This window comes from Peromyscus maniculatus, chromosome 23 (genome assembly GCF_049852395.1).
Source record: "Peromyscus maniculatus bairdii isolate BWxNUB_F1_BW_parent chromosome 23, HU_Pman_BW_mat_3.1, whole genome shotgun sequence".
Classification (NCBI taxonomy): domain Eukaryota; kingdom Metazoa; phylum Chordata; class Mammalia; order Rodentia; family Cricetidae; genus Peromyscus; species Peromyscus maniculatus.
This window is the reverse complement of record NC_134874.1, coordinates 13,872,254-13,899,872: the sequence shown is the minus strand read 5'-3', so window position 1 is coordinate 13,899,872 and position 27,619 is coordinate 13,872,254. Positions and strand designations below refer to the sequence as shown.

Sequence of the window (27,619 nt, the reverse complement as noted above, 5' to 3'; positions counted from 1 at the left end):
CGCCTCTAGCCCCGCCCCCGGCGTGATTGTCGGGCCCCTAGCCTATCCCCACACAGGCCTGGCTCCAGGCTCCACCTCCTCCTTCATGCTATGGCGGCCTCCGGAGCCCTTTCCCATGACACCTTGCGCTCGGCTGTGTTTGTTGCCTGGCAACTCCCAGGCCCGAGTCCCGGGCCCGGGATGCTCTGCTCGGCCATGGGGCCGCGGGGCTTCCCGCTGCTCCTGCTGGTGCTGCTGAGCTGCTGTGCTTCAGCAAGCACCCAGGCCGTGGCTACCCCAGCGGTGGCCACCCCGGCCGCAGCTACCCCGGCGGTGGCCACCCCGGCCGCAGCTACCCCGGCTGCGGCTACCCCGGCCCTGGCCACCCCGGCTGTGGCTACCCCGGCTGTGGCCACTCCTGCCGCGGCCACCCCGACCATGACGAAGGAGGACCTCAACTCCACCGAGGCCACCCCAGCCACTCTCAAGCCCTCCTCCTCGTCGCCTAGGACCCCGGGGACTCCCAGGGCTCCGGAGCTCTCTGGCCCCAGGCCCACCCCGGTCACGGACGGTGGGTACCAAGTGTGAACTCCCCGGAGCGGGTAGAAGACTAGTGAGAACGTAGGGAAAATGATAACCGCTCCAAGTTCCGTCCTTCTCAGGCTCCCTGTCCTCACCCAGAGAGGGAGACCGGAGCGCGGGAAGCGGGGCCTAAGTGGGACACACTCTCAGATCTTGGAAAACTTCAGTTAGTCCCGGGCAGTGTTAATGCCCAAAGTTCATAATGAATAAATTTGCGCAGCTGAAGAAGATGAAGTTAGTTTCTGGGACGTGGAGGAAATATATATATTGCATTTACTTATTTATGTATTTGGGCATGAGATACCACGCCATGTGGAGGTCATAGGACAGCTTGAAATTTGCTCCTCCCAAACCAAGTGGGTGCCTGGCCTGTTGGCAAGTGCTTTTATCTGTACTATATCACCAGCCGAGAAACGGATCTTTTAGTCTTGCAGTTACACATTTAGTGAGTATTTGATAATCTGACTTTACACCTGTGACTTCAGAGGCTCTGTGACCCTTTGAGTTTGTGAATCTTTTTTTTTTTAAGATTTATTTATTTATTATGTATACAGAAGAGGGCACCAGATCTCATTACAGATGGTTGTGAGCCACCATGTGGTTGCTGGGAATTGAACTCAGGTCTGGAAGAGCAGCCAGTGCCTTTAACCACTGAGCCATCTGTCCATCCTGCAGTATGTGCCCTTAACTCCTGAACCATATTCTCCAGCCTGCTTTCAAACCCTTCCAGTCTCCCGCCTTCTCCTTCCTGCCTAGCTCCCTTGCTGACAGTTTTGCTAAGTTGACCAGACTGGCCTATAACCTGCATACCTTCTTGACTGGGAGGCACAGGTGTTGGCCTCCTGTCTCTAGAGCTGTTTTCGGTTGTGAAACCATTCATTCAGACATTCAAGAATGTCGGTGTGACATCCTATAAGCATTTGACTAAAATTCCTTCCTTTGTTTGTAGCTTGAGATTGCCCCCCCCCCAAAACAAAACAAAACAAAACAAAACAAAACATTACAGTTAAGATTCAGTGAGGCCTTGGCTGGGGGAGGGAGGAACCATGGTGGTCCACACCTGTGATCCCGAATTTTCTCCAAGGGGTAGGAGGATTAGGAGGCCAGGGTGCTCCACATGAGCCTCTGTTTTGGGGAACAGAGCAAACAGCAATAGCAACAACAGAATACTGAAATTTTTATTTCCTGAATTTATTGTTTCCCCTCTCCTCACAATAGTCTGGGCCGTGAACTCAGTTTGTTATTTTCATACTGGTATTGTTTTGTTTTTTAAGATTTATTCATTTTTATCTTATGTGGATGGCTGTTTTGCCTGCATGTATATCTGTGTACTCTAAGGGTGCCTGGTACCCGCAGAGGCCAGAAGAGGGCATCAGATCCCCTGGAACCGGAGTTAGAGATGGCTGTGTGCTGTCATGTGGGTTCTAGGAACCAAAGTTAGATCCATTGCAAGAGCAGCCAGTGCTCTGAACTGCCTAGCCTTCTCTTCAGGCTCTCGGTTATTTCTTTCAAAGGGTTTTCTCTGTTTGACAGGGAATGAATAAGGCAGTAACGTTAGTAATGAATTGAAACAGTGTAGTCAAATACTGAGTGCCCAGAGCTCTCGGTCCGTTGGAGGAGGAAGCTCTCTCTGCTCATGTGGATGTCTCTGTGAAGGGGGGCTGACAGTGGAATGCGGAAGAGTCAAGATGAGCGGCAGGGTGGACAAGGTCAGAGTTGCTACCGCACTGAGGAGCGGATTCCTGCTTTTCCTCCATGCGGTGTTATCCTACCATCAATTTATCACCCTGTATTGTAAATTTTAAAATTAAAAAAAAAAAAAAAAGAACATTTTGGCTGGACAGTGGTGGTGTACACCTTTAATCCTAGAACTCAGGAGGCAGAGGCCTGAGTTCGAGGCCAGCCTGGTATACAGAGTGAGTTAGTTCCAAGACAGCCAAGGCAGAGAAATTCTTTCTTGAAAAAAAAAAAAAATTGAAAATAAAAAACAACCGGGGTGTGTGAGGAAAGGGATGAGTTGCCAACAATCCTCCCTTGGAATCGACTCTGAAGTATGAGCGCAGGCATCTGCAGCCACCTCAGGGAGACCCTGATGGGGGGTACTCAAAGTGACTGAGGTAGCTTTCCCGCAAGCACTGTAGGAACCAGATATCTTGTGACATTGACTTCTGGGGTCCTTTGGTGGCAGGGAGCAGTAACAGCCTGCCCTCTGACCCTCTGAACACCCCCCCATCCCCGTCTTTATTTCTCAGTTGCTGCTCTGTGCGTCTGTGACCTGCTTCCAGCCCAGTGTGACGTCAACTGCTGCTGTGACCCTGACTGCAGCACCATGGATTTCAGCGTCTTCTCTGCCTGCTCAGTCCCACTTGTCACGTAAGCATACGACAGGGAGTTCTGATGGCAGTTTGGCCAGGACAGTAAAATTTGTGGACACAAAGTGTGTTCCTCACTATTTAGAAGCCCTGCTGTGCAAAGCCCTGTGTGTCAGAAGCAGTTGCTTGTCTGCGTGCGACCCCACAACAGTGTGGGCAATGGAAGGGCATGTGTGTTACCTCTAGAGGAGCCGTTCTCAACCTGTGGGGTGGTGACCTTTGGGGGTCACATGTCAGATATCCTGTATATCAGATAGTTACATTGCCATTCATAACCAGAAAAAATTACAGTTATGAAGTAGCAATGAAATAATCTTATGGTTGGGGGTCAGTACGACATGAGGAACTGTATTAAAGGGTCGCAGCATCAGGAAGGTTGAGAACCACTGCTCTGGAGTGTTATGAAATAAGACTCTCTGTGTTTGTAGATTAATGTTTGAGCTGTGCAGAGGTAATGTGTCACCAGTTTGTACCTGTGAATTAGTCTCATACAGCCTAGGTGTGTGTGCACCTTTGTGTATATAGTATATGCATGGGTGTGCATGTATAGTATAAGTATGGGTGTGCTTATCTTTGTATTCATGGGTGTTGGCCAGAGGTCACATGGGTCTCATCATCTGTTGCTTTCCACCTTAATTTTCTTTGTTTGTTTGTTTGTTTGTTTTAAGGTAGGGTCTCTATGTGTAGCCCTCCAGGAACTCACTCTGTAGACCAAGCTGGCCTCCCTAGTGCTGGGATTAAAGGCTTATAGCAGCACCATCCAGCTCCACCTTCATTTTTGAGATGGGTTTTCACACTGAACATGGAGCTCCTTTTTGTTTTTTTGGCTAGACTGACTGACTGAGAGCTTTGTCTCCTCCCCTGCCCAGTGCCCTGATACAGATACCCACCAATGCCTGGCTTTTACCCATGCTGGGAATCGAACTTAGGCCCTCATGCTCCTGAGTCGAGCACTTTACCCACTGAGCCACCTCCCCAGCCCCTGTCTTTCCCAGCTCTTTCTGTGGACACTAACTAGTTAGTTGGGATACTTGGTGTGCACCTCTCTGGTTGAAAACAAAGCAAGGATTGATTCTCAGTTCACAGTGCATGGGAAATGATGAGACCTTCTCATGGGAATACAAGGTGAAGAAGCGATCAGTTCTGAGTAATCTCATCTTGTTTTTCAGTGTTTTTTTTTTGCAAAAAACAGCAGCCCTTTGAAAAGGCTCATGCATTCAGGGTGGGACCAGCTTACTGCAGAGAGAGCTGACTGAAATTCAGTGACAGCCACATGGCAGGCTTAGTCCTTTTGGAAACACAGTGGACTCTTGCCATGGGAAATCCTTTTTATCAACCCTTGGGAGAAACCAAATCCCCCTCAAATGTTGTGAAGAAGATTGGAGAGCAGGTTGCTGGAGGGGGTCCTTTTCTGGCTTCCAGGACCAGAGATTGATTTAGCCTTCCTTGAAAATAAGTCTGCTCTTGTCTTGGGTCTGTAAGCATGTACCGCCAGCCCTGTAAGAAGGTCATCTTTGAGGTTGGGGATTTAGCTCAGTGGTAGAGCGCTTGCCTAGCAAGCCCAAGGCCCTGGGTTTGGTCCTCAGCTCCGGAGGGGGGTGGGGAAAGAATGTCATTTTTGAATTGGAGTGCCATTTATTAAAATACAGTAATTAAGTTTTTTTGAGACAAGGTTTCACTGTATATCCCTAGCTGGCTTAGAACTTCTTATGTAGACTAGTCTGGCCTTGAACTCAGAGATCTACCTGCCTCTGCCTCCCGAGTGCTGGGAATAAAGGCGTGCGCTACCACCACCCAGCTACCTTTTATTATTTTTATTTTTAATTATGAGTATGCATGTGTGTCTTAGGCGGGGTGTGGGGAGGGTATGCACATGGGTATAGTTGCCTGCTGAGGCCAGAAGAGGGTGTTGGGTTCCCTGGACCTGGAGTCATAGGAGGCTGTGAGATGCCTAGCATAGGTACTGGGAACCAAACTTGGGTCTTCTTCAAGAGCAGTATACACTTTTAACTAACTGATGAGTCATTGCTCTGGCCCCCTTAAATTTTTGAGACAGGGTCTCTTTATGCAGCCCTGGCTGTCCTGGAACTCACTTTGTAGACCAGCCTGGCATTGAACTCAGAGAGATCTGCCTGTCTCTGCTTCTTGAAGACTGGGAATAAAGACATGTATCATAACACCCAGCCCCTGTGCAGCCTTATTAAATTACATATTTATTTATTTGTATATAAATAAATATATACATTTTTTATATTTATGTATATGTATGCTCAAACTATGGTGCCCAAGTGGAGGTCAGAGGGCAACTTTAGGGAATCAGTTTTCCCCTTCTATCATGTGTGTAGGTGGAAGTTTCTTTCAAATTTATTTAACTTTTTTTTTTAATGTGCATTAGCATCAGATCCTCTGGAACTGGAGTTACAGACAGTTGTGAGCTGCCATGTGGGTCCTAGGAATTGAACCTGGGTCCTCTGGAAGAGCAGCCAGTGCTCTTATCCACTGGGCCATCTCTCCAGCCTGGAAGTTTCCTTCTTTCTTTCTTTCTTTCTTTCTTTCTTTCTTTCTTTCTTTCTTTCTTTCTTTCTTTCTTTCTTTCTTTCTTTTTAAAGATTTATTTATTTATTATATATACAGGAGAGGGTGACAGATCTCATTACAGATGGTTGTGAGTCACCATGTGGTTGCTGGGAATTGAACTCAGGACCTCTGGAAGAGTAGTCGGTGCTCTTAACCTCTGAGCCATCTCTCCAGCCCAGGTGGAAGTTTCTTGGTCCCTCCTAGACCCACGGTTCAGACGAATCTCTCCCACCTGAGCTCTCACAGCTGCTTATAAAATAATCATCCGGAGGCTTATATTAATTACAAACCATATGGTCCATGGCTCAGGCTTCTTGTTAGCTAGCTCTTACATCTCGACTCCACCCATTTCTATTAATCTGTGTTTTGTCACGTGGCTTCATGGCATTATCTGCTCTCTCACATCTTACTTCTCCTGGTGGCGGCTCGCAGCATCTCCTCTGACTCCACCCTTATTCTTCTCCATCTTCAGTTGGAATGTACCGCCTAACCTTATTGTGCCTCACCATTGGCCAGATAGCCTTCCTTATTAACCAATGGAGCAGCATATATTCACAGCCTATAGAAAAACATCCCCAGCACAGGTGGGTCTCGGGGATCTAACTCACGTCATCAGCTTGGCAGCAGGTGCTGATCACCTTATGTGCCATCTTCCTGGCCACCAAATACAGTAATTCTAGATGTAAACTGTAGTTTTCAGAACAGAGAATGGCAGGCTTTGTAAAGGGCCAGCCGGGCAACATGTTAGTCTTCACCAGTCACATGAGTGTTGTAGCTGAGCAAAAGCTGCCACCAATGTGTGACTGAGCAGGCAGGCCTGTAGTCTATAAATCTTATAAAAACAGCTCCTCTGTGGACTTGAGAGTCTGTTGTGGAATATTAGTTTAAGGTGTGTTTCATTTGTTTATGCTGTAGAATATTTGTTTAATGATGCAAAGATGTGATGTGTTCTTTTATGTTGCATTTGTTAAACTCTGTAAAACTATGTTACTCTGCCTGTCTAAGACACCTGATTGGTCTAAAGGAGCTGAACGGCCAATGGCAAAGCAGGGGAAAGGATAGGTGTGGCTAGGCAGGGACTCTACGCTTGGCCACCTTCTGGGCCTTCTTGAGCACCTCCTCCGAGCACTCGAGACATGGAGCTGAGTTTGCCCGTGCTGCTTTTAAGAGCTTACTGTTGTATGAGCCAGAGGGGTGAACGAGGCAGGCCCTGAGGAACCCCAGAGAACGCCGTCTACCTCAGCTAGGCGGGGAAGGCTTTCTAGAAAAGACCATCCGAGCTGTGCTGAGTCCTGAGGGTCAAGCACAAGCTGGGGGACAGGCATTGTAGGCTGTGACATTGACTGAACAAACAGGTAGCTGAGATAGAGAAGAATGGGGAAGAGAGCAGGGCAGGATGGCTCAGTGGGTAAAGGTGCTTCCTGCCAAGCCTGCTGACCTGAGCTTGAGCTCTAGGACTTACATAGTAAAAGGAGAACTGACTCATGTAAATTGTCCTCCGACTTTCACATGTGTGCCGTGGAAAAAGCACTCTCTCTCTCTCTCTCTCTCTCTCTCTCTCTCTCTCTCTCTCTCTCTCTCTCTCTCTCTCACACACACACACACACACACACATCAAACAAATATAATAAAAATACATTCAAATCTTCCTGGTATGCTTTTATATTTATTTTATTTAGATGTGTGTGTGCCTGTGTGTGCTGTGTGTGCCGGTTACATGTAGTGCCCACAGAATCCAGAAGAGAGTGTCAGATCCCCTGGAAGTGGAGTTACAGGCATGAGCTGCCTTGATGTGGGTTCTGGGATCTGAACCTAGGTTCTCTGTAAGGGCAGGAAATGCTTAACCACTGAGCCGCCTCTCCAGCTCCCAAAATATCATCCCAAAAATCTTAATGCTGTTCAAGTTTATGGAAAAGTGCACTCTACTCCACACCCAGCAGCCTTCCCTTAAATGTTGTTTGTTTGTTGTTGTTGTTGTTGTTATTATATATTTTTGAGATAGGGTCTGTGTAGCTCTGACTGACGTGGAACTTGCTGTGTAGACCTGAACTCAGAGACCCACTTGTCTCGACCGCTCCGGTGTTGGGAATACAGGCGTGCACCAGCATGCCTGGCCAAAGTTATTGTGCCTGTCTTCTTTCTGTTCGAGATAAAAGCTTCAGGGCCCCACTTGTAAGAGCAAATAAACACAAACGGAGTCTGTTGTGACGTCCGACTCCATCGGCGTCCTCGTGGTTCCTGTTAGTGTAGTGAAGGATCTGGAGACAAGCCTGGCGTAGACTGTGCACAGCCAACTCACTGTCGTTTTCGACTCTCAGGGGTAATGGGCAGTTCTGTAGTCAGAAGGCAGCCGTCTACTCGATGAACTTGACGGCAGACCCTCCTCACCGCGTCTTTAGACTCACTGACCAGATCAACCCTTCCGTCTTCTGCGTCCATATTTCAAACTGTAAGTATTTGGCTTTGATAGATGTTGTGAAGCCCTGTCTTTCTTTTAAAAGTTTCTTTTTGGGGAAAGCACTTCATTCAGTTCCATTTAAAGCGCCCATCCTGGGTGTGGGCTGTGTGAATAATTCAAGGCTGGAGGCTGAATTTACAGTAACTTTATAGGTCCTTGGCACACACTGTCTTCAAGTCCTTACGCTGTTAGCTGTCTTTATCTTATGCTTGACTTCAAAGAGGTTTATGTGCTGTAGACATAGGAATCTGGGGTGTGTGTGCGTGTGTGCATACATGTACATGTGTGTGCATGCACGTTTATTTCCTCTTGGAGTAATAGTTGAAAGTCAGTTTCATCTTTAAATGTTACCTGTGGTTTCCATTTCCTTTTTCTTTGTTATTTTTACTGAGAGTATTTGCATGACTACAGGATCTGTATTTTTACCTGAGCAGTCAGCCTAGGCAGTGTGTTGCTCGTGAGTGTGTGCCGTTCTCAGGATAGCAGAGGCACACTCATGGCTTTGGCAGTCCAGCTTCATCGTCTCATCCCAAAGTGTTCCCCCGTGATTAAAGACTTGGGGGAATGTGCTGTGACTTATCCTCAGTGACAACTGGCCATGACTGTCTTTTTTTGTTTGTTTGTTTTTTGAGACAGGGTTTCTCTGTGTAGCTTTGGTGCCTGTCCTGGATCTTGCTTTGTAGACCAGGCTGGCCTCGAACTCCCAGAGATCCGCCTACCTCTACCTCCCAAGTGCTGGGATTAAAGGCGTGCGCCACCACCGTCCGGCGGCGGTGGCGATGACTGTCTAAGCCATAACAGCAGCCCAGTGGACATGGAGCCTGCCTCTTCTTCTCCCTTCATACCCAGCACAGGAGGTGGCTGCCAAGAGATGAATGAGTCTTATCTCCCCACAGCCCCCCAGAGAGTGATCCCTGGAAGCGGGAAGAAGCAGACGCTTGTCTGTGCGCTGGAGAAAGTGACCAGCTCTGTCTCTTGGTTTCTGCTGTTGTTTCCCTGCAGGCCTTCGAAGCAATCACTACCGACCACACTGTTAGATGCAGCCAGGTCTACTGATTCTGTTTGTTCATTGATTTCTCAAGACAGGGTCTCGTTGTGTATCCTGGCTGGCCTGGAACTCGCCATATAGACCAGGATGGTCTTGAACTCATTATGATTAGGGATTCTGTTCACTTAACAAGCCTCAAGAAATCCCAGGAGAGGCAAATATACAATAAAACTTTTTTTTTCTTTTGAGACAGAGTTTCTCTGTGTAACCTAGCTGTCCTGGAACTCACTATGTAAACCTTGAACTCAGAGACCCACCTGCCTCTGCCTGTGCTGGAATTAAAGGCATGTGCCACCACCATCCAACAAAAAATCATTTTAAATTACCTTTGTTTGTGTGTGTAACCTTGCATAGGTTAGAGGGGTCTTTTCTGGAGTCAGTTCTCTCTTTAGTGATGTGGGTCCTGGGGATCAAACTCAGGTTACCGGGCCTGGTGGCAAGCGCCTTTACCTGTTGAGCCATCTAGATAGCCCAGAAAAACTTTCTTATATCAATCTTTTTGTTTGTTTGTTTTTGTTTTGTTTTGTTTTGTTTTTCAAGACAGGGTTTCTCTGTGTAGTTATCTCGCTCTGTAGACCAGGCTGGCCTCGAACTCACAGAGATCCACCTGCCTCTGCCTCCTGAGTGCTGGGATTAAAGGTGTGCGCCACCACCGCCAGGCTCTTAACATCAGTCTCGTTGCTACTGAGAAGGGGTTTCCAAGTTGAGCTGTCACGTACTCCACACCTTTCTTCTGATTTTTAACGCTTTGTCTAAAAACAGACAAGTCCGCACTGTCCTTTGCTAATCCCGAAGTGCCCGACGAGAACAATTTTGACAGACTGATGCAAGCATCAGGTGGTTTTACGCCGAGTGTCGAGTCGGATGTTCCTTCCACGGCCCCATCAGATGCCCCACAGCCCACTAAATACGAGGTGAGCCAACAACTAGAGGACAGTCTCTCATCTGTCCTGAAATACTCCATAAGCTAATTTCAGTATCAATATAGAAAGCCAAACTGCCAGCCCTTGGGACATGGATGACACCAGAGAGTCACTGCTGTCCTCTCAAAGAGCATGGGAATTCAAGTGATGTTCAAATTCTGAACCCAGGATTTCAGGTCACTTCTGCAGTTGGATTTTTTGTTTTGTTTTGTTTGTTTGATTTTTTTGTTCAGGGTTTCTCTGTGTAACAGCTCCGGCTATCCTGGAACTCACTCACTTCATAGACCAGGCTGGCTTCAAACTCCCTAGATCCGCCTGTCTCTGCCTCCCGAGTGCTGGGATTAAAGCCATGCGCCAGCACCGCTCAGCTCTGCAGTTGAATTTTATCTCTGCATAATTTTCTATTCTTTTCAGCACAGGAGAGTGTAGGAAAATGATTGAAGCCTGCCTCTGGGCATGAGGAGTGCACCGCCTGGATGCCAGGTCCTCTCAGAGTCGTTTTCTGTTTTGTGGACGTTAGGAGTCTGTGTGCTATTTTATATACCCCTTCATTAGCAAACCCGTTAATGTTGGATGTACTTTTCCAAAGCTGGGCGTACTGGTACCCACCTATAATCTCAGTGGTGGGGAGTGGAGGCAGGAGGAGCAGGAATTCAAGTTTAAAGCAGCCTGAGCCACACGAAACCCTGCCTCTAAGCAGAACTGAGGGATTAAGTACTTTGTGTCTTCCCATGTCATATGAAGGCTGGTTGCTGTTCTGTGAGCATCCCTGTGTGCCAGGCACTGTGGAGGGCTTTCTCAGCATTGCCGAACGCAGCCTGGGAAGGACACACTGCTGGGAAGGACACACGGCGGTGCCACTGAACTGAGAGAAACAGGTGCAGGAAAAGAGCTTGGGGACCAGTGTCAGGACATCCTGACAAGCCTGCCTGCTGTGTGTCCCAGCATTCCAGTCTTGGCAGCACTGGGGAAGGGACCCTAGTGCTCATGCATTCCCCAGCACCCCAGGCCCAGCCCTTCTATCCATTTTTAATTTTTCACCTTCGAGTCTCACTGTATAGTTAGTTCAGCTTGTCCTTGAAGTGATAATCTTCCCATCTCTACCTCCTGAGTGGAGGATTACACCAGCCACTATCCACTCTTTTTTTTTTTTTTTTAATTAAAAACATTAATTGCATGTTTATATTTATTTGGAGACTGGGTCTTATTATGTAGCCTTGACTGTCCTGGATCTTGCTATGTAGATCAGGCTGACTTCAAACTCTTAGAGATCTGCCTGCCTCTGCCTTTGAGTGCTGGGCACAAAGGTGTGCACCTCCATGCCGGGGTAATTATGTTTGTGTGTGGGGACATGTGCAAGTGAGTGTAGTGCCTGCGGAGGCCAGGAGAGGGCGTTGGATCCCATGGAGCTGGAGTTACAGGTGGTTGTGAGCTGTCTTATGAGGGGCGGTTTAGAAACGGAATTGGATCCTCTGCAAAAGCACTGTGTGCTCTTTGTTTGTTTGTTTTTGTTTTTCGAGACAGGGTTTCTCTGTGTAGTTTTGGTGCCTTTCCTGGATCTTGCTCTGTAGCCCAGGCTGGCCTCGAACTCACAGAGATCCGCCTGCCTCTGCCTCCCGAGTGCTGGGATTAAAGGCGTGCGCCACCACCGCCTAGTGCCCTCTGCGCTCTTAACATCCTGCCCCACCATTCTTTCCTAGCAGACACAAGCTTCCAGTTGTAAATAGAGAGACCTGATCTCAAAAACTTAAGATGAAGAGCAATTAAGGAAGACATCCAGCTGACCTCTGACCTCCACGGGCCCCTCCCCCACATCCACACACACAAAAATCTTGTAAGATTTTAATGAGTATCACAACTGCCATTTAAATGAGTGTTCCTGAACGGTGACTTGTTCATGCCTGTGTTCAGCCGTCCGATTCCTGTCCACAGAGGTAAACGCTATTTCAGCTTCTCATCCTGTGCCAGGGGCATCCCATAATGAAACAAGCAACAGTACAGTGGCAGGCACACACAGGCGCTCACGTTCTCTCAAGCCTCGGTTTATTTACTTGAGATAGGCTCTCGCTATGCAGCCGTGGTTCACCTAACCCCATATGTGGACCAGGCTGACCTCTGATTTACAGACATCTGCCTGCCTCTGCCTCCCAAGTAGAGGACACAGTTAAACCTGGGTCAAAGGCATGCATCATCACACCTGCCCTAAGCAACTTTAATCCCATCCTTTGGGAGGCTGAGGCAGGAGGACCACTTGAGCCCTGGAGGAGTTCAAGACCAGCCTGGGCAATGTAGTAAGACCTCATGTCTAAATAAATAAATGAATAAATAAATTAGCTAATTAAGGGGCTAGAGCAGTGGTTCTCAACTTTGCTAATGCTGTGACCCTTTAATACAGTTCCTCATGTTGTGGTGAGCTCCTACCATAAAATGATTTTCGTTGCTGTTATGAATCGTGATGTAGATATTTGACACGAGGATGGTCTTAAGCAACACCTGTAAAAGGGTCCTTCAACTCCCACGTTGAGAACCACTCTTCTAAGCCTCTTCCGGGCAGCTCAGCTGGTCTCTGCTCCTACCAGGCGCTGGCTGGTCTGAGAGTCTCCTTTCCAGCTCTTCTGCCTGTCTCAAAAGGACTCTCAGCTTTTCTTGCTTACTCCGGCAGGATGGAGCCTAGTGAATCTGGTCAGTTTCAGGGACTTCCTGAAGCTTCTTTGAGGTGTCGATATTGGAGGAAACTGTAACACAACAGGTTTGGCTGTGTTGCCCTGGCTGGCCTGAGACTATGTAGATCAGGTTGGCCTCAAATTCATAAAGATCCATCTGCCTCTGCCTCCTAAGTTCTGGGATTAAAGCTGTGCACTATCACACAAACTTAAAATTTATTTGAAAAAGGTGTGTGTGGATGTGGTTGGCAGCTGAGAATGAGCCCTGTGTGGCAGGGACTGTGCTCAGCACGTGTCCTCAAACCCCAAGCCCCATGGGCACTGCCATGTGTCCAGTGCATGCTGAAGGAACGCCTGTCTCACCTGTGGGTTCTGTGTTTGCAGTACGGAGTTCCTCTGCAGACTGCGGGCGCGTCTTCAGGTTCGTTTCTTAGCCTGCCCTCGCCTCTGACGTCATCTCTGTGCACAGATGAGAACCCTGCCGGTAAGAGCGTGCCCTGCTCCTCCCGTCAGTCACGTACGCTTGCCAGTTAAACAGGCTTCATAACCTAAGGACGCTTCAGGCAGAGAGGCCTCAAAGGTCCTGCCTGAAGAGGTCCTTTCTACCCTGGTCGATGGCTGCCTGAACTCTGCAGTAAGCATGGTAAGCACCTGTAAACAGTGACACATAGACACATTTCGGGGATTGCAGATCTCTGCAGCATTCCATTAAGCCCTTATGTGTGCTGCTTGCCATGTTGCATGAGGCTGGTTCCTCTGGCTAACCCTCATCCCGCAGCCAGAGACACAGCTCAGCAGGTAAAGGTGCTTGCTGCCAAGCCTGGCACCTTGAGTTCTCTCCCTGAGACTCCTGGAGTGGAGTGGAGGGAGGGAATCGACTCCCATAGGTTACCCCCTGCCTTCCACTCGCATGCTCTATCTCTTGTGCGGCCACCCACCCACAGGTCAAATGTAATACAAAATTAAAATGGTTTACACAGTATCCCTTGGGGTCAGCTAACATCACTAGTTCTTTGTTTTCTTCTCAGAAGTGGAACGGTGAGGCTTTCAGTTTCTTTTCATTTGTTTTGTCTATTTGTTTGTTTTGTTTGTTTATTTATTTATTTTTAGTTTTTGAGACTCACTATGTAGCCCCAGCTGGCTCAGACCTCAATACATAGATCAGGCTGGCCTTGAGCTCCCAAAGACCTACCTGCCTCTGTGCCTCCCTGTGCCTTCCCAATGCTGGCGGTCAAGTCACTGCCACCATGGCTGGCTCTCACTTGGTTTCTGAGTCAGGGTCTCCCAGTGTATCTCACCCTGGTCTTTCCAACTCAGTCTCCCCAGTTTTGGGATCCCACGTGCGCACTCTAGGCCTGCTTGTGCAGGATTTCTTGGGCTGAGTCTCACAGTGGGAACACTGAGACCATTGTGCTCAGGTGCCTGGGTAAGACTCACTTCTTCCAGGAGAGCCGAGGAGCCGAGGCCTAGGGCCTGGGCAACAGAAGGCTAAGGCCATGGCTGTCTAACCCACAGCCAGCTGGGAGCGACCATAATGAGCAACTGAGTAACAGGTTCTGTTGAGAAGCAGCTTCCTGCACATAGTAGGTCACTGCCAGTTAAAACCAACTGCAGCCTGGTGAGGTGGGCAAGCCTCGAACCCTAGCTCTTGGGAGAGGAGGGAGGACCACCAGTTTGAGGCCAGCCTGAGCTACATAGTGAGACCTTGTCTCCAAAAGCAAACAAGCCAGACTAAGAAGCCATTTCCACTTTTGAGTGTGGCAAAGCTCAGAGTTTGGAGCCGTGGGGGACAGATACTCTCCTGCCGTAGCTCGTGGAACAGTTGGTCCCACCCTGCCAAGGGCAGTGGAACATACGGATCCACGTTCCCAAAGCTCCTGCAGGAAGGCTTGGCCCACGTGCAAAAGCCCCATGCAGCCTGTGACAGCAGCAGCCGAGGCAGAGACAAGCGCAGTGGCCGTTAGCAGGGAACTGGGGAGTAATTACGCTACATCCACAAGAGAACACTAATTATCCCTTCACGGCTGCTGGAGAGTCTTCAGGATGCAGTCATTGCTCGTGGAAAAAATGCCCATTATAGAGTATCGTGCATGCATCTGTGGCCAAAAGGGGAAAATAATTGTTTAAAAAAAGCCAACCTTTTACGTATGTGTTTTATTTTATTTGCATAGTGTTTCAGAAAGCTTCAGCAGCTAGTCACACTGCTCCCTCTGGGGCAGGGACCTAGGTGGGGGACAGAATTGGGGGGAGACACTGTTCAGTATCCTTTGTGCCTTTTAAGTTTAGAATATTTTGCGTGTGCATTTCCTACTTGAAACCCGGCTTGAAAGCCCCATTTGAAACACGCTGCATTTGTGTTGATGATTATGTGGCCTTTTTTACATGACTGCTTTAGTTCCCATTCATTAGCTGATATGTTCTGTATTCCCCCACCCCGGGATGTTCCCTGTTCCAGCATTCCTGGTGAGCCAGGCCTTCGAATGCAGCCGAAGGGTGGACATGGAAGAGTGCGAAGGAATGGAAGCCCTCAGCATGGCTCATTACAGCAGCCCTGCCATTCTGAGGGTAAGGGTCACCTGGACGCACGACTGTGCTCTGCTCTTGGCACAAAGATGTAGTGATCTCAGCACGGGCCTGGCCCGGGTGGGAGGTTGTGTTCTCTAGCACCATGGCGTCGGTGGCTGCCGGAGTCGTCTTCAGGATGTTTGTATGGGCTCCAGGTGGACCTCGTTTCTGTTCGTTCACCTTGGCAGCAGCTGACCAAGGCCAGGTCTTCAGTGACTGCTCACACCTTTAGAAATCATCTGGTGTTTTGATGGCTGTGATGGTGACAGCCCCATCGCCACCATCAAAGGTGGCCTCTCAGAATCAGCAGGGCCATGAGGGGGTTCGGCACAGTGGCACCAAAGCGGGCAGGCCTGCGGAAAGATGCTTCTGATGGGAAGGACGAGGTTGTAGAGGGAAATACAGTGATGGGCGCAGAGCTAGAAGCCCGGGAGGGCCAGTCCTGAGTGGGGGACTGCTGTTGTCTTAGCGATGGCTCTGATGGATGAAAATGGCTTAGCTGAAGCCTGAAAGGGCTGTAAAAATGCATGTTTGTTGTGCCTAACTAAGTTTAGTGTGGTTTCTTTTGTCTAGGTGCCCAATTCAACAACACAGGTAAAAGCATCTCTCTCTGTGTGTCTCTGTCTGTCTCTCTCTCTCCCCCCCCCAGGGTAGGCATGGCAGGGGTGCCTATGTGTGTGTGCATATGTTGTTGGCCAACGGTCAACCCATGAGTATTACATTCCACAAGTCATCCACCTTTTTTTTTTCTTAACACTTATTTTTACCCAGACGTAGAAACAAATGACTTTAATCCCAGCACTCGGGAGGCAGAGGCAGGCAGATCTCTGTGAGTTTAAGGCCAGTGTGGTCTACATAGAGAGTTCCAGGCCAGCCAGTGCAACACAGTAGTGAGATCCTGTTCTCCAACAAAACATATGTCAGGCCTTTCTGTGACATCCCTCCAGCCGCTCGAAAGTGCTTTGATTCTACCGTTCCAAACTTGCCCAGTCCGCATGGTGTCTGTAAGACACAGCCCAGGGTTCCCACTTGACTCAAGCTGTTGGGGCAGCATGGGAGCAGGCATGTAAAGACTGCGTCTCTGTTTCCAGAGTGACGGCTCCAGCACTTGCCAGTTGAAGTTTTAAACAGCTCCGCATTCCCTGAACACAGTGACATGAGCAGGTGTCTCAGGCACCTTCCCGGATAGTGGCCTCCAACGACTGAAATGGAGAGCCCTTGTCAGAAGCAGCGTGGCTGTCCTTAGGGGATTGCTTGATGCTTTTTCACTCTTCTGGTGTTGGTCACAATGACAGATGTCCCTTCAAAAGTTTGTCTGGCCGCCTGCCTCTGCCTCTGCCTCCCGAGTGCTGGGATTAAAATTGTGCACCACCACCCGGCTGCTTTTTTAAATTTTTTTTTTAGTTTTTATTTTATGTGCATGGGTGTTTTGCTTGATGCATGTATGTTCACCACGTACATGCCTGCTAGTCTTGGAGGCCAGAAGAGGCTGTCAGATCCCCTGGAACTGGAGTTACAGCCACTTGTGAGCCGCCATGTGGGTGCTGGGACTCGAACCTGGGTCCCCTGGAAGAGAAGCCAGTGCTCTTAACTGCTGAGCCCTCTCTCCTGCCTGGGGTTTGATTTTTATGGGTGAGTAGCATTTCTTGCACAGATGGACTGTTGGGCTGTTTCCATCTCGGGATGAATAGACATCTGAGAACGCCGCCTTCCGACTTTTCTCTGAAGGTCGTGTGTATGTATGTGTGTTTTCAAGGCAATACCCGCACTCTTGCAGAAGTGGGTTCACAGCACGCACAGTGCAGTGCATGGCAGTGTGCATGTCCTCTGCCTTGCATCATTGTTACTAAAGGTTCATTTTAGACTTTGGTTGCCATAACAGTCACCGGTGCTATATGTAGCCCGGAGTAGCCTCATAACCAAGGCTGTCTTCCCTCTCAGGTTTCCCTCAAGATCCAGTCTGTCATGTATCGGTCTCTCAATCACACGCTGACCCGGTTAGAAGGCCATGGCGTCTTACGGCCATCTCTGGTCAGCGCTGGGCAAGACAGACTCTGCAGCAACGTTGTTCTCGAGGTAGGTGCCCAGTGTGTCTTCGCAGTTCTGCTCTGACTGCCCGACTCCAGCCGTCGGCCTGCAGGGGAGCCACACACCGCCCCCCCCCCCCCCCCCAGGGAGAACTCTGGCCCAGACTCTGAGTTGTTTCTGCTGCTGCTCCGCTGACTCAGTGGAGGACATGTCTTTACATGTCTCCCTAAACCCAACACCTTACAAGAATACGGCACAATTTTCTTGTCGGCGGCTGGGGAGATGGCTCAGTGGCGTAAGAATGTTTGTTCCACAAGCATAAGGACCTGAGTTCGAATCCCTAGCACCCATGTAAAAAGCCAAGCATGGGAGGAGCCGGGCAGTGGTAGTGCACGCCTTTAATCCCAGCATTCAAGAGGCAGAGGTAGGTGGATCTCTGTGAGTTCGAGGCCAGCCTGGTCTACAGAGCGAGATCCAGGACAGGCACCAAAATTACACAGAGAAACCCTGTCTCGAAAAACAAACAAACAAACAAAACCAAAACAAGCATGGCTACTGTACCTGGCTGTAACCTCAGCATTAGGGACAGACAAGCAGATCCCAAGCGTGCACTGGTTGGCCAGCCTGGCTGAAATAGAGAGCCTGTGGTTCCATGAGAGACTGTGTCTCAAGGCAGGAAGGCAGAGTTACAGAGGAAGACCGCGTCACGCTCTGGCCACACTCACATACATACACACACACACACACACACACACACTCACACACACACACACTCACACACACACACACTTTATTGTCACCACCATTTATTCGATTGGACACATTTCTTCTGCAGAAATAGGCTGTTCAAATTGGGCTTGAGTCGACCAATCTGAAAGATCAAACAATTGGTCACAGCGAGGCTGAGGTGGCTCTGTCTCCTGGGATGCTAAGGGGACATCACTGGTGTGACTGGACAGCAGAGTCGGGTCTGTGGCTCTTCTGTGGCTGCTGAGCGGTGGTGGGCAGAGGTGGACGAGCCCCGTTCTGTCCCAGGTGAAGTACAGTCTGCTGTACACGGCCACAGGCCAGATCCGGGAAGCCAGCCTCTCCCTCGTGCTGGGGACATTCAGCAGCACAGTGACTCTCCTGCAGCAGAAGTTTGAGATTCACTTTATTCAGGTAAGTCTCAGTGTTCTTTCTCTTCAGTTGTTCCGCTGCCAAGCTGAAGGAGAGCCTGACTTCTGGGGGAGGCGCAGTCTAGAAGCATGCCCCAGCTCCCCAGCCTGCACTCGCCGTGGTGTGTGGGGTTTGCCGGGAAGCCGGGTGCTGTCCCGGGCCTCACGGGCTCAGAGTGCTGTCCTCCTACTCTCTCCGGGATCCATTTATACCTCAGAGCAGGGGAGCTGTCTTCCAGATGTTACCACGAGGAGCACCGTGTTGCCCCCGCTGCTGCCGAAGTGATGTAGCACAGGACGTGCCCTTGTCTTTCAGCATGGCGGCAAGCCTGTTCCTCGCAGTGGCAACCCCGGTTACAGAGTGGGACTCCCGCTGGCCGCTGGCTTCCAGCCTCAGAAGGGGTATCCTTTGTTTGAATCTGTGGAGACGGTCACCTTCCCTGTCTGCATGGATGATGGACCGTGTTTCCCTTTGTTGCCGAGGATGCTGTGGGCAGCCTGTGGGAGGGAAGCACCTGACTGGCCAGAGCTTCCCCGGGGCCAGTGAGATGTGGTGGGGTTGGGTGTGAGTAGACACTTGGGGGAAGATGACAGTGTATTTCCAAGGACGCCGAAGCTGGGCGGTGGCGGCGCACGCCTTTAATCCCAGCACTCAGGAGGCAGAGGCAGGCGGATCTCTGTGAGTTCAAGGCCAGCCTGGTCTACAGAGCGAGTTCTAGGACAGCCAGGACTACACAGAGAAACCCTGGTCTTGAAAAAAAAACAAAAACAAAAACAAAAGAAAGACGCAGCAGCACCAAGGACACCCGAAGGCAGGAGGGTTGGAATCATTTATTCCTTCACTTTTTTTGTTTTTTTGAAGCAGATCTCTCCATGTCCTGAAGCTCACTATGTAGACCAGGCTAGCCTCAGTCTCACAGATCCTCCTTGGGGACTTGAGCGTACCAGGAGAGCACTCTGCCACTGAGCTGTCCCTCAGCCCATTCCTTACCCTTCATTTAGAAACAAGGTTGTGGCAAGTTGCCCTGGCTAGTCTTGAACTCACTCGTTCAGGAGTCCTCACGTGTGCAACCCTCCTTAGCCTTCTTAGTAGCATGATTAGCAGCCCGGCCACCACACCTGGCTGGAGTTAACTGTGAAGGTGAGCCAGGCAAGGAAGAGATTTTACTGGCATCTCTTTGTCCCTTCCCGGGAACAACCCAGAGGCCCAGAGCAGGGCACTGCACCTCGCTCGTGTCTCATGTCCTACCGGGAAGCCATTTTCCTCCTGCACAGTCTGGCTGCTCGGGAACCGTTACCTCCCTTAACAGCCTGTGAATGTCTGGGATTATTCAGACAGCCAACAGACACGGCCAGTTTACCGTTCTTCGCAGCGCAGGCGCGCAGGACTGCCTTGCCAGCGGGGGCCTCCGCGACCCCGTGCTGTTTGGCTACAACGTGCAGTCTGGCTGTCAGCTCAGGTGAGGGTGCCCGTGGCAGAGAGAGCATCCTCCCTTCCCCTATTTTCACCCAGTCACCAGCAAAACCACTGTAGCCCTGCCAGTCCCCAGCACGGCAGAGGACCGATCGCAGAGCTGTGTGTGTGTGTCTTGTGGTTAAGAGCTTTTGAGTTCTCAGCAAACACATTTCCCTTGAAAGCCCTTCCTGTTTCTGGATTTTAACTGCAGCACAGGAGAGCCACTGAATGAAAACTGGAACGTGGTATGGGAGGTGAGGCCTCCCTGCACAGCTCAGGCTAGACTCAAACCGCTGATCCTCCTGCCGCATACCGCAGCCTCCCGGGCGCGGCAGTGGCATTTCTGGATCTTTGGGTCTGTGTGTTTGTGGCTGAATCTCCGCTCTGTGAAAACACACGTCTTTGCCCCTTCATTTCCCGTCTCCACCCATGCCCTTCCCACGTGGTTTGGAGGGACTCGGTCATTAGTATGATTGCTGGCTCTGATCTCAGAGCAGCAAGTTCTTCCTGAGGGTTCCACTGAACACTTCCCCACAGGATGCCAGGGGGCAGCAGCCCAGGATAAACCCCGGGTCCCTCCTGTGGAACTCGCATGTGCCAGCACCCTTCAGGAGGACAGGATATGGGAAAGCCACTGTGTTGCCCGGCTTCTGGCCCTGGCACATCGTAGAGGGGGGTGGGGGTGAAATACAGGTTGGGAAGCTGTTGGGGACATCTCCATGACCAGGGGTTAGAAGATCGCATTTTTGGAGAGGAAGAAAGGCTGGAGGTTATCAGTGCCTCCCTGAGTTGGCCCCTCTTTCCTTCCCAAAGACTGACAGGAGCCATCCCCTGTGGGCTCCTGGCACAGAAGATCCAGGGCCTGTTGAGAGGCCAGGCCTTCCCCGACTACGTGGCTGCGTTTGGGAATTCCCGGGCCCAGGACGTGCAGGACTGGGTGCCTGTGCGTTATATCACCCACTCCTCCAACGTGAAGGTAAAGAGGGGGAGGCTGCTGGCCACCTGCTAGTGTGCCCTCCTCTGCCAGCTGGATCACAGATGGGGTGGGAGTCGGGTGCTGTGGCCTGGCTAGGCTTTCCAGCTCTCACTTCTTCACAATGCCTCTGTCAGCAGTTGTCCAGCCTCTGTTGGCTTCCCCAGCTCGTGGGAACTGAAAGGACCAGAGTCAGCACCAGACACCCCAAGACCAGGTTCTCAGCACAAAGGAGCGACAGAGACCAGGGAGTGAGAGACGAAGACAGGAGAGAGAGAGAGAAGGGAGAGGGGAAGGAATGTTTGCTCTGGAGAGACAAAGGCCTGCCTCTGATAGAGGAGACATGGTCCCTAGGCAAAAGGGGAGAAGGAAACCCCATGTTAGGATGAATTGGTGTGTTTTAATTGGGCGTGTTAATTAGGGTAGCCAAAGGGAGCTTTGATGACTGGACTTCAATCCTGTGATAACTGCACCTTGGTGGTCAGCCTCAGGACGAGGGAGTGGCCAGATAAGGGAATGGACCTTGGTGGCCAGCTTTAGGAATGTGATCTCACCGTTTAACAAGGCAGAGGGAATGGGGGAGGGCAAGGCCTGCCAGAGCCCTTCAGAAACAACATCACTGACCCCACAGGGCTGTTGAGAGGGCTAAGTTTGTTTGGCTGTTGGCAGGACAAGGGGCCACTCCATATACTGGAAGTGCGAGTGACCACCACCGTCACTGTGGTTGAGAAATAAATCTCCTAATCCAAAAAAATGACATCCAAGTCTGAAACTTTAAGTGACAACATGTCACCACCATGGTGGCGATGGTTAAAACTTGGGCCCACTGAAGTATCATTATTTCTAGACTGAGTGAGGTGGACATGAACAATGGATTTCCTGTCTAGCCTCCTGAATTTCTCAGTCATCACGGCTTTGCAAATATTCCAAACCCCAGGATGGTCGGCCTGGACAGCAGTGATGCAGTAAGCCTTCCCCAGGCATTTGGTGACAGGAGGGACATGGGATGTGGCCTCCTGTCTCCACCACCACTTCCATCCCATGCCTGGGGGCTATAATGGCAGCCCACCCACACATGAGCTCTTTCAGTTCCCAAGTTCCCCAAAGAGTTTAATGGAAGCTGACATCCTACAAATAGCTTCCTGGTCACACGTGACTCCTCCGCCCACCTCCTCCTTTTGTCTCAGCAGCCGAGTGTGGGCTGTCCTCAGCGGAGGCGTGCACTCCATTCTCCCCTAATTGCCCAGCTCTTTCTTGTCACAGCTGCCTGCGGCAGGCCTCTCATTATCAGCTTGGGATATTTTTAAGGAGTGGCACCCGCCGTGGGGAGAAGAACCTCACCAGACCCCCACTCCGAGGATCGCTTGACTCCTGCGCTCAGCCACCAGTGAACCTGGGGGATGACTCTTAGCTTTCTGGCACTGGGTAAAGACACCAGTCCTCAGTGCCAGGGGCAGCAGGCCCAGGGCATCTGCTGTTCACACCCGCTGCACCTGCAGCTTCTCCTAGCAACCGGATACTGGCAAAGCCGGCTCCGTGACAGGGTTTCTAAAGGCTCTTGCGAGCTAAGGAACCTGTTACTGCTTTTGATGGTCTCCAGTTTCACAGGTCTGCTAGCTTTTAATGCCAGGACATAATTTACAGAAAATATACGTGGAAAGTCAAACCTATGGGAAGTACCATAGCTTCGTGGGCTCCCCGTCTACCCACTGTGTAGCTTCTGCAGTTCCACAGTTATCAGCAAAAGGATGGATGGTCTGGAGGGCCCAGTGCCCATTTCCCTTGGGACTGTCCAAGCCAAGGTCCCGGGACAGAGTCAGGATCCAGCCTTAGCTCGGGTAGCCCCATGCTGGCCCCCGCAGTGCAGATGAAGCACTGTTACCTTTCTTTTGTTTGTTGGACACAGGGTCTTTCTCTACACCCCTGATTGTCCTGGAACTCCCTGTGTAGGCCAGGCTGGCCTTGAACTCACAGAGATCCGCCTGCCTCTGCCTCCCGAGTGCTGGGATTAAAGGTGTGCACCACTATACCTGCCCTGCACCATTACCTTTCTTAGCATACAGACACTGACTCTGTCTCTCGCTGTTTTGTCTTGTTTTTGGGAGAGGGGTTCAAGACAGGGTTTCTCTGTGTATAATCCCTGAGTCCTAGAATTCAATTATTTTATTTTATCCCCCACCCCACCCCAGAACTGAGGACTGAACTCAGGGTCTTGTGCTTGCTAGGCAAGCACTCTACCACTGAGCTAAATCCCCAATCCCCTAGAATTCAATTTTGTAGACCAGGCTGGCCTTGAATTCACAGAGATCTGCCTGCCTCTGCCTTCTGGGTGCTGAGATTAAAGGTGTGGGCCACCATGCCCAGCTTTTTTTTTTGTTTTGTGTTTTTTTTTTTTTTTTTTTGAGACAGGGTTTCTCTGTGTAGCTTTGCCCCTTTCCTGGAACTCACTCTGTAGCCCAGGCTGGCCTTGAACTCACAGGGATCCACATGCCTCTGTCTCCTGAGTGCTGGGATTAAAGGCGTGCGCCACCACTGCCCGGCATTTTTTTTTTTTAAGATTGAAAAAGAAAATTCTGTGTGTAAGCATATGTATGTATGTGCACCATACGGGTGCGTAGGGCCTTCAGAGGCTAGAAGAGGGTGGTGGATCTCCTGGAACTGGAATAACAAGTGGTTGTGAGCTGCTGTGTGGGTGCTGGAGACTGAACCCAGGCGGTCGGTCCTGCAAGAGCAGCCAGTGCTCGGAACTGCAGAGCCATCTCCCGCCCAAGTTGTATCTCCATTGCTAGTTGGTGAAATGAGATAAAAGCATGCTTCTGTTTCCTCTGTTCGCACTTGAACCCGAGCTACAATCAAATTCACCTTTTCTCTGTTGAATTCTGTCCGTCTCTCCCCTACTGTCCCTCTGGCCAGTTTCCAGAAGCTCCTCTGAGGTGGATGTGGGCCGGTCGAGGCCCTGAAGGTCCCACTGCTGGATAGCGGGGCTGGACCCTGTCTCTCACTGGGTGGTACAGTCGTGGGAGCCGAGGGGCTGTAACGACTCAGGCTCTGGAAACTTATTTGTACCTGAACTCGTATAGTGCGTTCACCCTTGTGTTCCGAACGTTTTGTGTTTGGTAAACATCTTACACACAGAATTCAAGTGCTCAGCTGCGGATCACGGTTGTGTAATATTCTGGTTTAATCTAGTTTTCTCCTGCAGGGCCCGTGCCAGCTCCCCGTGGCTCTGGGGATAGAAGTGAAATGGACTAAGTATGGGTCCCTGATGAATCCCCAAGCCAGGATAGTGAACGTCACTGCCCAGCTCTTCTCCATTCCAGAGGTAGGCCTGCTGGCGACGGTCTCCACGGGCTGGGGTGTGGCCTGACGGTAGGCCCAGGATTAGCACGGGCTAACCCCCAACCTTGCACAGAAAGAAAGAAACAGAGTGAGAGGAGCAGGTGAAGACAGGACGAGGTGAGAGCAGGTGTGACAGGAAAAGTTTATTACTTGTGTGAAGGATTATAATTTCTATTTAGATTTCAGTCTTTTTTAAGACAGGGTCTCAAGGCTGGACTTGAGCTGTTAATCCTCATGTCACAGCCCACGTTCAGGGACAGGAAGCTAGTGCTGCTGTGCCTGGCGGAATCTGGTATTTTGACATAGGCTCGTCTCCTGTAACCCAGGCTGGTCTCAAACTTGCGACTCTTGGCGTCAGCCTCCTGAGTAATAAGGGGCAAGTGCCATCGTGCCTCACGGTCATCTCGAATCTTAAAACAGTTTCATCATCATCCTTTAACTTGTACTTCGAGGGGAAAACTCACTGACAGGTTTTATTTGGGGGTCCCAGTTCTTGTCAACCCCGAACCGTCATTGCTCTTGCTGGGTCAGCCTGCAGCGTGGTGCAGCTCGCCTGCGCCGGGCCTCAGCGACTCCACAGGCCTGCCAGACTCCAGCTGAGCGAGGAGGAGGAGGATGACCGTGCCTGTTCTGTCTTTCCATTACAGCCCCCGCCAGGGCCCGAGAGGACGGTGGTCATCTCCACCACAGTGACGTTTGTGGATGTGTCGGCCCCTGCGGAGGCAGGCTTCCGCGCCCCGCCCACCATCAACGCCAGGCTACCCTTCAGCTTCTTCTTCCCGTTTGTGTGATGCGGGTGGCCCCTGCAGCAGTGAGTACCCACCCTGACGGACCCTGACCCAGGTCCTCGTCCCCTTAAGCCAGCCCTTTGCCCATCTCCGCTGTCTTTTCCTCTCAGAAACTTCACCCTGCTGGGCGAGGGGGTCAGGTCTGGTGGTCACGGGCCTCGTCGCCTCTGGAGAGCTGGGAGGGACAGAGCCTAATGTAGCAATGCATGGAGAGCCTCCTCAGTGCATTACCCCTCCTCTCTCGGGAGCTGTCTTCAAAATGCCCATCAATGTTGGAGAAGTACAAACCTGCAAGAGGCTGTGTAAAAACGTGTGCCCACAAGGGCACTGTACCCCAAGATGATGCTAATTACAGGGCCGCCTGCCCCCCCCCCCCCTGCAGTGAGCTAGCTCTATAACTGGTGGGCTGGTGTGGGCTGCCACCCGGGAGAGAGTGTGGTAGGCAGGCCCAGGAGAAAGAGGGCGCTTATTTTATACAGTAATTGTACAGTAATTGAGAGGGATGCTGATGAGAGCAGAGTCAGTTGGAAGCTGACACAGTTGGATGCTGCCGAGGAGGGGCTGGGTACCAGGATGCCTCCCCTAGGGGATGCAGTGCCAGAAGCTGTGGGCCGGCCAAGAAAGGTTTTCTAGAAGGGGCTGGGGTGAGGTGCCAGCTTCTCCTCCTTTCAGAATGTGCTTACGAAAGGGTGGGCCGGTCCCCTACACACGGAGGGAAGCAGTGGCATTAAGTTTTACAAGCCCAATTCCTTGTCCATTTTCGAGCAGAGTCCAGCTGAGAAAAGGTGGTCATGATTCCTTCACTGCGGGAGGAGGACGTGGATGGGTGGCTCCGGGTCGGACGGAAGAGGCAGCGGAGCGGACGGAGGTGTGTCCCCAGCATCCAGCGAGCGCAAGCCAAGGCAAAGATGAGGACCGGACTTGGCAGCACACAGTTCTCTAGGGTAGAGCTTCTGGAAGGCTAGTTCCCGTCCCCAGAAGTCCGTTCTGTCTCAACAGCTTGTTGAGTCTCTCAATTTCTTGTTCCTATTGTAAAAGCAGACAGACACCGGGTGATGAGCTTCTGAGCCACATTCCCACAGGCCTGGGGCTCCAGAGAGCTAAGAGCCAGTCTGTGGCATTCTGGCTGCTGAGGGGAGCCATTCCCGGGAGGGGCCCTGGGCAGTGACACAGGAACAAGATGCCCTGAGGAGGGACTGGGCCTGGCTCCAGGAGCCGCTGCGTAAGCCAGAAAGACTGGGAACGGGGGGCAGCAGGCAGGGCTGTGGGCCACAGGAGCACAGGCAGTCATGGGCTGGAAGGGACGGCAGTGGAACCGGTCCCTGAGCCTCACCTTCTCAGAGCAGCTGAATTCCAGGTGCTGGATCTTGGTGGCCAGTTGAATGTTTATCTGCTTTAACCTTAAGATCTGCCGTTCCGAGCGCGTCTTCACCGAGATGATGATGCCTGGAAGGGAGGAGAGGGTCGTGACGGTACAACAGCTTGTTTTAACTGTGTGTGTGTGTGTGTGCACGCGCATGTGCGTGCGTGCGTGAGGGGGGGGGTACTCGTGGACATCAGAGGACAACTGTAGGAGTCAGTTCTTTGCCTTGTCATGTGGATCCTAGGGCTTGAACGCAGGTCATCAAGCTTAGTGGCAAGTGTCTCTACTGACTGAGCCCTCTCGTCAGCCCCAAGACCTTGTGTGCTAATTCCTGTATGTACTTGGGACCCCAGCAACAACTGTCACTGGCAGCCTCAGCCAGGAGGGCAAGATCGCCATTTCTTTCTTTCTTTCTTTTTTCCAAGACAGGGTTTGTCTGTGTAGTTTTGGTGCCTGTCTTGGAACTCAGTCTGTAGCCCAGGCTGGCCTCAAACTCACAGAGATCCACCTGCCTCTGCCTCCCGAGTGCTGGGATTAAAGGCGTGCGCCACCACCGCCCGGTTCAAGATTGCCATTTCTGAGCCAGAGAGTGGGCAGTTAGGTAGTATTTCCCTGTGGCCCCCATGGCAGTCTCTGCAGACCCCTGTGTTCCCATTCCCCAAGGACAGTGTCCCCAGCAGTAACTGGAAGCTGCTTGCCTTCCCTGGGTCCAGAGTGTGGAGACAAAAAGGCCAAAAGTTAAAGCAGGGACCCCTATGCTGGTGCTTGGCCCTGACTGATTGGCACGTGACCTGCTAACTTGGGGTGCCTTGCTCACCTCCAGTGACCCACGGCTCCGGACCCCACGGCCAGTCTCAAGAAACACCAGTGCTGCCCCTCAGATACAAACCCAGATAAGGCCCACGAGGGCACCTGCCCCGGCTGCACCGTGAGGCTGCCAGCCCCTCAGCCAGGGCGCCCCATCAGCAGCCCACTCACTGTGGCTGCACTGTGGTGTATTTAATAAACCTTTTACCTCTGTCTTTTTGATTAATTCGTGTAAACCCCATGTGTCACCAGCTTGTCACCTCCGTCTCCACACGACACAAAGGAGTGTCCCTCGTATGCTTTTCTCTTCTGCCCAGAGCTAAGCTGGCTGAGCTGCGACCACCCGCAGTCCCAGGCCACAGCAGCCCTCTTTACCTGCAGCCCCTGGGGAACTGAGTGGGCAGCGGGACAGGAGGTGGCCATCCAGAGCCCCCGAGGTCACTGCCACTCCCTCACCTCAGCCTTCCCAAGCCTAGCTGACTACCTCGATCCCCTGAGGACGCCCCAGGTTCTCGGCAGCAAAACTGCTGAGGGGCACAGA

The 27,619-nt window shown here is 51.2% G+C and overlaps 2 protein-coding genes across 3 annotated transcripts in view; one reads left to right on the top strand and one right to left on the bottom strand.

Moving 5' to 3' along the window:
- Positions 1-133: 133 nt before the first annotated feature.
- On the top strand, positions 134-27,304 carry Tctn1 (tectonic family member 1). The gene is made up of 15 exons (XM_076561091.1): positions 134-550; positions 2,814-2,934; positions 7,829-7,959; positions 9,779-9,930; positions 12,987-13,086; positions 15,058-15,167; positions 15,741-15,761; positions 17,109-17,243; positions 18,231-18,356; positions 18,669-18,756; positions 19,674-19,812; positions 20,622-20,784; positions 23,984-24,103; positions 24,768-24,931; positions 25,677-27,304. Exons 1-14 carry the CDS (start codon positions 181-183, stop codon positions 24,909-24,911), a joined length of 1,920 nt encoding a protein of 639 aa, XP_076417206.1. The 5' UTR covers positions 134-180; the 3' UTR covers positions 24,912-24,931; positions 25,677-27,304.
- Hvcn1 (hydrogen voltage gated channel 1) overlaps positions 24,244-27,619 on the bottom strand; it is a 33,234-nt gene continuing 29,858 nt past the window's right edge. For both annotated transcript variants that reach the window (XM_006970756.4, XM_076561092.1), the window contains 2 exons: positions 26,242-26,354; positions 24,244-25,934 (listed from right to left, as the gene is read on the bottom strand). In XM_006970756.4, the coding sequence (XP_006970818.1) occupies positions 25,848-25,934; positions 26,242-26,354 (200 nt within the window). In that variant the 3' untranslated portion in view covers positions 24,244-25,847. The remainder of the gene's footprint in view (positions 25,935-26,241; positions 26,355-27,619) is intronic.

Coding starts and splice junctions, on each gene's coding strand:
- Tctn1 (XM_076561091.1), top strand. CDS start 181: ATGCTCTGCTCGGCCATGGGGCCGCGGGGCTTCCCGCTGCTCCTGCTG. Junction 15,762..17,108: donor TGCCCAATTCAACAACACAG/GTAAAAGCATCT, acceptor CTTCCCTCTCAG/GTTTCCCTCAAGATCCAGTC. Junction 18,357..18,668: donor TTGAGATTCACTTTATTCAG/GTAAGTCTCAGT, acceptor CTTGTCTTTCAG/CATGGCGGCAAGCCTGTTCC.